General features: G+C 41.4%; 1 protein-coding gene across 4 annotated transcripts in view; it reads right to left on the bottom strand.

Moving 5' to 3' along the window:
* The window catches only part of LOC126984802 (katanin p80 WD40 repeat-containing subunit B1-like), a 138652-nt gene that overhangs the window by 9244 nt on the left and 119345 nt on the right, over positions 1-10063 (bottom strand). For 2 of the 4 annotated variants that reach the window (XM_050838931.1, XM_050838923.1), the window contains 9 exons: positions 6812-7030; positions 6105-6230; positions 5510-5697; positions 4904-5054; positions 3891-4051; positions 3267-3391; positions 2529-2582; positions 1544-1721; positions 977-1093 (listed from right to left, as the gene is read on the bottom strand). In XM_050838931.1, coding sequence (XP_050694888.1) covers positions 977-1093; positions 1544-1721; positions 2529-2582; positions 3267-3391; positions 3891-4051; positions 4904-5054; positions 5510-5697; positions 6105-6230; positions 6812-7030 — 1319 coding nt within the window. The remainder of the gene's footprint in view (positions 1-976; positions 1094-1543; positions 1722-2528; positions 2583-3266; positions 3392-3890; positions 4052-4903; positions 5055-5509; positions 5698-6104; positions 6231-6811; positions 7031-10063) is intronic. The other 2 variants (XM_050838942.1, XM_050838927.1) reach the window with 2 other exon arrangements.

Consider the following 10063-nt stretch of genomic DNA (forward strand, 5'->3'; position numbering starts at 1 on the left):
TCACATGGAAACAACCATTCAAAGGACAAAATGCATGTGAATATTTCACAGAGGCAGGAGCCAACCTCAAGGTGTGACACAGCTGACAAATAAATACCGAGTGTTTAGGAAGTTGGATTTGCCAGCTCACAACACACGGGGAAGTTCATGGACCAGTAGTGAAAAGATGGGCCTAAAGGCCATGACTGATGAAAGACCAAAATATTCTTTTAGAATATCAAGTCAATTCAGGTTTCAAATACAGATATAACTATAGCATTATCTAAATAGCATAGCCTACATATGAGCCTATAAACACATGGTACAATACTTGAATAAGCAAAGGGGCCTGTGGGAAAAAACAGCTACTCAATTAAGAAAAAAAAGTTAGTCTTAACAAATTATTCCTTTTCAAACACCAAAAGGAATTACACACAACATGCTCAGTTAGTCAGCATCACCAACCATAAAGTACAGCGACCTCTAACATTCATGATGAGATCAGTTAAACTAACACTGCCCATCATCCTTCACACCTAACACGTGACACAAGATGAGCTCCGTGCTACAACAAGGCCACTGATTTTATGTGGAAGTAGTGACAATTTGAGGCACAGGTGTATGTCTGTTAGTTTGGATGAAGGGGTAAACAACATTCTCATGAGAAAAAATGGCTAGTGCTCAATTAGTCTGGAGGAGATAGGTTGCATTGTGAGACATAGAAGGATTGTCTTTTAGCCTGTAGGAGGTAGGAAGGCATACACAACCATTATTCTACAGGGAGAGGGAGAGGGGGCCATTCTCAAGCAAGGAGGAGGCCTATTAGTCTGGGTGAGGATAGCGGAGGGCTTTATTATCTAAGACAAGAAAGGCATAACAGAGAGGATGGTGGTGGTATTAGTTGGCTGGAGGAGGCAGGACATTCTCAGGTGAGTGGGTGGGAGGCACAAACAGCAGTCAAAAAACCCACCAATGACCACAAGCCAAGAGAAGTTACCTATGGGGAGAGGAGTTGTACACCGACGGGTCCTGAGTGGAGCTGCGTCTTTCGAACAGACTTGGAAAACTGGCGGGGTTTGAGGGAGGCGTCTGGGGCTGGTTACCATTATCATATCTAAAGGGGACAGTGGGAGCGTGTGCGCGTGGGAGCAAAAAGAGAGAAAAAAGTACTCAGAAAGCCCCAGGAATCAGGAAAAAGACCAAAAAGCTATTGTAAGTTGGCTACTGTTTGCTGTTAGTCAGGTGAACATAATCACCTAGACTAGATTTGTTGAGATTTGAGTGAGTAAAGTAAAAAAATTCAATACTCTAAAGAAAATCCCAATTACCAGCATTACCAAACAAAACTATGCACATGAAGAATTGCAAAAATGAAGACAGGAACAAGATCTTTTAACCGAAGTATGTAAAATTTATACAAGTTGTTGCAGAATGAGCAGATTATAATAACCTTGATAAGAGATCCAAAAATAAAAGGATCAGAACCCTCTACAGATAGATAACGGAGTAAACAGAAAGAGTTAGAAAGTACACAACGACAGGAGGACACAGGCTTGGGACTGACCTTGGGGTGGCGTTCTCTCTGGGGGTTGAGATGGGGCGGGGGAGGTGAGATACACTGTGGGAGGAGCCCCGTCTGGTGGTGTCCGGGGTGGTGGGGCGGGCCGTCTGCGCGGGGGAAGGTCTCACAGGCTCTGGTCTTATCACATCAGGACTAGACATGACTTGTGGCACCATTGGGTCTGTGGCAAGACAAAACAGTTAGTCACACTCACCAAGACATGGGTGGGAGGTGAGGTACATGTGGTATCTGTGCATGTGACACTAAAAGCATGAAAGACACACTCTCTCTCTTCCTCTTTCTCCTCTAAAGCTGTGCAATGAAGTGCTGAATGAAAGCTGTGCAGTGAATCATGAAGGAAGCAGCTAAGTATTGTAGAGGTATGAGTATGGTGTTTAATGGGTATGGAGTATGTCATTTAGGTCTCTTAATGCTAGGATTTTAAACAAAGGAATAATTTTGCCATTTCTGTGTTGTATGACTTGAGATTATTGAGACACACAAAAACACACACACAAAAAAACAATCAATAAAAAGAAAAAGAAAAGAAAAGAATTAATAAAATATGGTTGACAATACCTGAGTAATGGATGAAACTTTCCCCTCAGTTATATATAATTTGGGTATCTAAGAAATCAAAGCCATCAGATACTGTACCACTTTCTTGCCTCAATAACTAAGAGCTCAATAATGCTTCAAAAAATCTGATGAAAAATGATTCTCTCTCTCTCTCTTTCTCTCTCCCCCTCCCACATGCGTCCACTCCCTGTTATCGTAACAACACAACCAATACTTCCAGATTGTTTTACTGAAAGCTTGATCCCTTGACAGTCCTCTAATACAACATCACAGTCTTCATCAATGCTGTATGCTGTTCCCCTGAGTGTGGGGTCTCAGGGGTCCTGGTGGCAGGTAAGGCTGTGACCACCTGAGGTTACTGATACACCTGGCACAACCTACTTGATTACTGGCAGTTACCTGTACCTACCATTATTATTGTTTATGGTGGGTTTGGGCTCGAGCGGGGGTGGAGTTCTCTGTACTGTAACAAAAGCATAACAAATACAACAGTTATGGTCAATACGGTGAAACTGGCAGCCACAAAGTTTTAATAATCAACAAAGAAATGTATGCAAGCTTCTTCAAACCAACAACTCTTTTGAGCTGTTTCCAGAACTTGCAGATGGATGAGGAAAAGCCTTAACATGAGAGGTCTGAAAGTGAGGTCCTGTTAGGGTGGGTGGTGGATGGGTGACTCTAACTAATGGTCTGAGGGTGGGTTGTGGGGCTACTCACTCATGCAGGTCTCACCTACTCACCACTAACACGCATGCTCCACCTACCAGTCGTTGCAGTGAACACCACATTAAAAACACATTGTAAAAAAGGGACAAACTGCAACACACATAAAAAGTATAAAGGAAAAGCTGCTGAAAGCACTGAAGGCAAGCACAAAACAAGATAGCTTGGCACAAAAGTTGGGGGATTTCATTCAAATAAAAAAAATAATCATAAGAAAGAGAACACTTCCCTCTTGATGAAAATACCAAACTATAAAAATGAACAAAACTGAGAACAAAATAGGGGGAGATAATCACAAAAACTTACATGCCCCACAAATCATCATTACAATAGGAAAATGGTTGACTTGAAACCCACAAAATATATTCTTTACTTGTGTTGAAATCCCCCTCTTCCTCCCCTCCCATGTGTGCCGGAGACTCACGTTCTCTCCGCGTCTTGAAGATAACGTTGTAGTCGTTGAGGTTGGTGATCTCTGGGGGCGGGTCTTCCTCCTGAGGATCCTCCCCCCCTGTGTCTGATGCCTCCTCCACCTTCATGGACTCCACCCTGCACACGACACAACATGGGCACGTTAGCATCAGTGTGTTTCATCTTTGTCATTTTAAGATAATTATTTTTTCTTCCTAGCCATACCAATACTGAATTTTTCCTTCATTTGTTTTACTAATATTGACTCTGACAGAGCTTTAATCTATTTCTAAGGAGGTTCCATCTGATAAGCCAACATAAATCATCATATTCTTCTTATATTAGTTCACATATGTTTTACACAGATAAATTGCTCTTCAAAAGTTTGCTCGTCAAAAGTTTAAGTACTTTGAATCAGCCTATCCATTTGAATAGATGCAATACATACATAATTAAATGCTGGGCTGATCTTCAACTCCAATATTGACCTCATGGTAATAAAAAAAAAAAAATAAATAAATAAATAAATAATAATAATAATAATAAGCACTCAAATTCATATGAAATCACAATAATCTATCATTAGAAAAGTGAGAAATCAAAAAATTATCTCGTGATAAATGAAGATCAGACTCACGTGGCCTTCCCAGAATTTTTATCTTTGCTAAAGCTTTTACGTATCGCGGCGCCATAGCGGAAGGTGGAGGGCACGTCCTGCTGGGGGCCACCAAAGGGCTGCACGCGCTTCAGGTCCACCACGTACAGGGAGACGTGGACCCCATGGAAGCCGGCACCAATCTGGACGTGAGGAAGGTTCTTGTAGACATTTTTTCATGGAAACTCAGACAATATAAAGACTTTACATGTCACTTTTGCTAGACAAGCTGAGCACTCACTATTAACGAGAGACATTGAAAACTATTATAAAAGGTATCTTTGAAGTTCAACCTGTATAGCTTTTTATGTCAATCATTGAACAGACATTTATGAGGAGTCTCTGTTACATCAATGGTTCTGAGAAGGAAGCTAAGAAAACAATTCATCATCTTCAAATTAATACTTGGCTTACCTTCAGGGCTTAAAAAATGTCCTAACAAATACAAAACTTATCAACATTTTCCGCATTTTTTCTGATCGCTTGTACAAATTCCATAAGGAGCATTCTACTAAAGATATTTTTCCTTTCCTATGGCCTTTTGCCTCATCAGCTCCCCTCCTTTTACTGTCTTTTACCTCTTAAATTCTGATGCACTGTTACTTCCCATTCTATTCTTACTTAATATTTTCATGATAACTGCTCTTTTTAAGTCGCTAACTGCATGTCTCCCATCCCTTCCACAAACTCATTGCACAAGTCTTTCTATTCTAGCTCAAGCCTATGCTGTCCAAATACCTTATGGAAAAGTAAACCATCATCTTCATTCTTTAAAATTTTTCACTGATAACTTTGGAACAGCCTCCTTTTGTCTGAACTTCCTCCTTCCTATCAAGACAGCTCCCCAATGTATTTGAACATCTATTTTGAAACTCCTATCCTCTTTTGGGGAGCAGATTTTGCAGACTATTTTTTTCTTCTTTTTTGTGCTGTGCCTTCTGTACTGTAAAAAAAACAAAAGAAATTCATTCCAGAACCAAAAGTAAAAGACTCACCAGCTGGTTCTGTGCGATGGCAATATCCTGTATCTTGCCCCAGCCCATGGCCACGGTGTCAAAGGTTCTCGCTGGCTCCCACCCGTACACCTTGAGCACGTCGGGGGAGCCAGCGTACACACAGTCTCCGTCAGGGTGGAAGGCAATGGTTCTGTGGGACATGGGAGAGATTTGTGTATAAGGTGGTGAATCAGGGAGGGAAAATGCACAAACAGCAGTTAGTTATGAGTGTGACCCAAAATCCCACCCGAAATCTCTCAATCTCCATCTTGCCTTTCTTTCCTTCATCATTCACTCGGACATCTACCTTTCCTTCCCCTGAGTTCTTCAATCATTTCTCTACTTGTCTGCACTTAATCTGTTCATACTGATACACACAACCCTAAAGATAAATATATGATAAATGTTAAGTAAAAGAGGACCGTGTGTTAGGTACAATAGAAAAAAACAAGTGTGCAATGTACAGAAGAAAAGATGACTAATAAGATGAACAGCTGCTTGTTAAGTGTATCTATATCCATAACTAAACTTCTCTTATGAGGGTTGGTACAAAGTAAGGTTTATAAAGATGTAAGAATACCAGCACAACTCCCACCAGCCACCCACCTGATGGGCCCAGTGTCGGCATCTGTGGCAGAGACGAGAGAGAACTTTTCCAGGTCCCAGAAGTTGACGGTGCGGTCATGTGAGGCCGAAGCAAGCAGGAACTCATGAGGGTGGAACTCCACGTCGCTCACTGGTCCAGAGTGGTCAGCAAACTCGGTCATCATCTTGCCCGCACGGAGGTCCCATAGCTGGAATACATAGGCCAACGTCAGCAATGTTTTTAAGGCCCATGACGGTGTGGCTCAATTTATACTAACAAAAGAAACTAACACAACAAAAAGTGACTGAGGCCTCCATTCCTTGATACAAATAATGACACAAGACCAAGAAAACTAAATAGATGATTAATCTAAATGTAAACGAATTCACAACTTAGTTTACACAAGATCAAGAAAACTAAAAAGAATACTGAACTAAATGTACAAGTCAAAATCCATATCCTATTTTACAACCAGTAGGAAAATTAAATATAAACTCAAGAAAAGGAACCATCATTTCAAAGAGACTAGTTTATCCATTCAGCTTCATAATGAGTCAAACAACATCCTAAAAAAGCTAAGCCACCTCCACACCCAAAAGCAACACCATTCTTCACCTTCACGATGCAGTCCTCCCCCGCTGAGGCTATCCACTGTCCATCGGGGGAAAACTTGAGGCTGTTGACGGTGAGGTTGTGGCCCTTGTAGGTGAAGATGCAGCCTTTCCGCCGGATGTCCCATAGCTGAGGGGAGGAAAGAAGAATGGTGAGTGATTACTGTACTACAAGGAAACAGAGAGAGTAAGGGTGAGCGGAGATGACGTTTAAAGTAAAGAAAGACAAGTAAAACAAGTAGGGTAGATGAGGCAATAATCATCAATCAGTGGGAAAAACACACGATAAAGGAATAAGGCAAGTAGTACATAATCGGTTGACATGATTATTGACCAATTTGAGGAATACACACAAAAGGGAAATTGAGAAAAAAAAGAGCAAGAAAGTTACAAGAAACATGTATCACCAACAAGGATGATTAATAAACACAATAAGAAAAGGAAATTAACTTTGAGGGAAAGTGTTCAATGACCAAGTTAATTCAGCATTCTTTGTGAAATGTTGTAAAAATTTATCTTAAACCAAGTATTATATGTCTTTTTGGGGGGTCCGTACTCATAACTCTGCCCCTTAAATACCATGTTTCAGAATAGCAGAAGGAATGGGAATAAAAATCAATTGGTATAATCATAAAAAAACAATCATTCACCAGTAAGATTAATAACATACATGAGCCAATAGTCATTCGCCAATATGGGGAATAAACTCACCTTAATATTTGTGTCGAGGGAGCCGGTGCCGATAAAGTCTCCATAGGGGTGGAAGTCGATGCACCTGATGTTCGCCTTGTGGCCGGTGAGGGTGCGCACGATCTTGGTTGCCTCCAAGTCCCAGATCTTGAGTGCGCCGCTGAGGGACCCAGCACACACCAGCTCCTCAGACCCACCGAATCGCACACACTCGACGGGGGTGGTGTGACCCGAGAGGCTCTGTGGAGGAGAGATAAAGTGTGTTTAGAATACAGTAGTGAATGTTTTGTTGATGGAAACAGACAAAGCATAAACCAACTTTTTAGACCCACCAAATGAAAACTACTTGACTGATAAATCTGAGAAGCAAGAAAGTCTTTATAGTGTGTTTTTGTTTAGTTCTTTTTAGCCTTGAAAAAATAAAACTTTGGTTATTTTGCCAAATGAAACTCAGATGGATTCAGCATGGAGAGAAATGGGAGAAATATGAAATTTGGGAAATATAAATGCTGGTAATTGTAATAGTAATGACATTTCAGAATTTGTATTACTGCCAACAAAACTATTTGAAGTTTTTCTTTATCCTAAATGGTAAAGGCTTGTGACACTGTGTTGGGGAAGAGAGGAAATTCTTAAAGGTAGTGGCCATTAAGTAGTGTTGATACTGTTAATGAGTTCCTGGATCCCAATTAAATTCCTGAGCCCGTGTAACAGCCTGAGGAGAACATAAAAATAAATCTCTCTGCTTCTTATCAAACAGTCTGCTCTCCCACACACTTCCTCAACAAGGTGACAACAACTGATAAAGATCTCAATTATCCTCTTTACACTCCTCACACTTTTCTCTGACTATTCTATCTCATTTAACTTCTTCCCCTTTAGCTACCAAGGTCACAGACACTCACTATTATACACTTCTTCCACATTTCCGTCTTATGTACAGAGATAACCAGAGATAAACCTTCAATTAACCTTTTACACACCTCACACTTCCCCCTGATTAATTGACTTCACTTAATAATATCTTACTCCTCAGCTTCCAAGGACATCCACACCCCCTCACCCACCTCTTCCATATTTGTGAGTGTTGATGCAAAGTGGATGCCATTAGATAAGGGAGCTGGGAAGGCGAGGCAAATAGGGACATGCAGGAAGGGGAAGGGGTGGATAGGGGTGCAGTCTTATCCGCTGCCACTCTCCTCTTTTTGCTTCCATTATCCCCCCATCACCCAACGTCTGATTTGTATATTCCTGCTTCTTTTATCCCCCTCCCCCTTACCTCAACCCGGTAGCTGTGGGGATCATGTTTCTTAAAGGCCCCTCCAAGCGAGAATAATGCGAAAAAAATCATCACTCACGCAAACCATTTCATAATATATATCAACGCATTTGTGATCAGTTTATGCATCATCTATTTTTGGGGTTTACATCATGACAAAAATTTGGCCCATTGCTGGTACACGGTAAAGCCCCAAATTTGGCCCATCGCTGCTACCGGGTTATATTCCCTACCCTTTACATGTACTGGGGTTGGGGAGGGAATGGGTATGACATCTGATTCCATGTTCGTTTCCTTTACTTTTATGTATATATCGGGGTGGAAAGAAGGGATGGGTGTGTTATTTCATTCCTTGCCACTCTCACACCCTTCTCTTTCCTTGGTTCCTATCACCTTTATTTTAATTCTCCCTTAATCCCAAAATCTTCAAACTTGTGATTTTTTGGTTCCCTTCATCCTTACACTTCACCCTAATCCTGTACTCCTGTTCCTTGCCACCCTCACACCCTTCTCTTTCCTTTGTTGCTATCACCTTTATTTTAATTCTCCCTTAATCCCAAAATCTTCAAACTAATGATTTTCTGGTTCCCTTCATCCTTACCCTTCACCCAATCCCCCTCATTTCCTTCTTCTTCATCATCTACACTCTTCTAAATGCATTCACACTTACCCCTTTTCTCTCTTCTACGTAATTCTCTTCAACCTGATCATCACATCTTTCTAATTCCCTTTACTGTCATCACTCTCAATCTTCTCTTAACTCTATATAATTCCCTTCACTCTTACCCCATTCACCTTTTAAATTCTCTTCCCTTCACTCACCAAACATTTCCCTTCCATTCCCTTCCTACCCATCACTCTTAGCTCTCTCTTCTCCTGTCACCTTTCCATCTCCACCCTTCAATTCTCTTCACCCTCGTCACCTTCAAGCTATTATGCACCTTAATATCACCCGGTATAAAACTCCCTCGGTGTTGCCAAATACACCTGGGTCAATTTCTTCCCCAGTAGCCCCAGGTGAGATATAATTGGGGTTGTCGACACGAGTAACATGGAGGTAGAAAAACACGCAGAATAAAAACAAGAGAGAGAAAGGATGGGAGGAGGAAGGGGGGGAGGGAAGAGGGAGCACAACCATATATGTAGAATCTGCTGAAGTGTTGCACAGAAAACATTTGAAGGGCGGCGACAGAGAAAACAGAGAAAAAGAAACGAAACAGAATTAATAAGAGTGAAAGAGAGGGAGGGCAAGACACCACTTCAAAATATAATGCATACGAAATACCTGAAGGAGTAGCACAGGAAACAAAAAAACAGAAGGAAAAACAAAGAATGAATAAAAGAAAGTACCGGTATGTGAGAGAGTAGGGCGCAACATCACCACAAATTTTAATACATACGAGATACTTAAGGGTTTGACACATGAAACAAAGGGAAAGAAGGAACGAAAAAACACAGAATGAATAAAAGAAAGAATATGAGACAAAAAGGGCGCAACACCACTTCAAATTTTAATACATACGAGATACTTAAGGGTCTGACACACAAAACAGAGGGAAAGAAGGAACGAAAAAACACAGAATGAATAAAAATGAGTGCGCAAGAGAAGGAGGGAGAGAGAGAGAGGGCGAGGCACCACCACAAATGTACACCATCTGCTTAGTGCCGTATAAGGGTGTGTAGCCTATAGCACACACACACACACACACACACACACACACGCAAGGCAGCCCCGAGAGAAAAGGTCCAGAAAAGTGTCAGTCATCGTCATCACCGCCACATTTCACACTCGCGGGCCGAAGAGAAACAGAACACCATTGCCGTGCTCGAAGCTAGTTTCTCAACGTCAAATTTTAAAGGTCACATGATACTTTTTTTGGCGTGTGTGTGTGTGTGTGTGTGTGTGTGTGTGTGTGTGTGTGTGTGTGTGTGTGTGTGTGTGTGTGTGTGTGTGTGTGTGTGTGTGTGTGTGTGTGTGTGTGTGTGTGTGTGTG

This window comes from Eriocheir sinensis, chromosome 5 (assembly GCF_024679095.1).
Source record: "Eriocheir sinensis breed Jianghai 21 chromosome 5, ASM2467909v1, whole genome shotgun sequence".
Taxonomy (NCBI): domain Eukaryota; kingdom Metazoa; phylum Arthropoda; class Malacostraca; order Decapoda; family Varunidae; genus Eriocheir; species Eriocheir sinensis.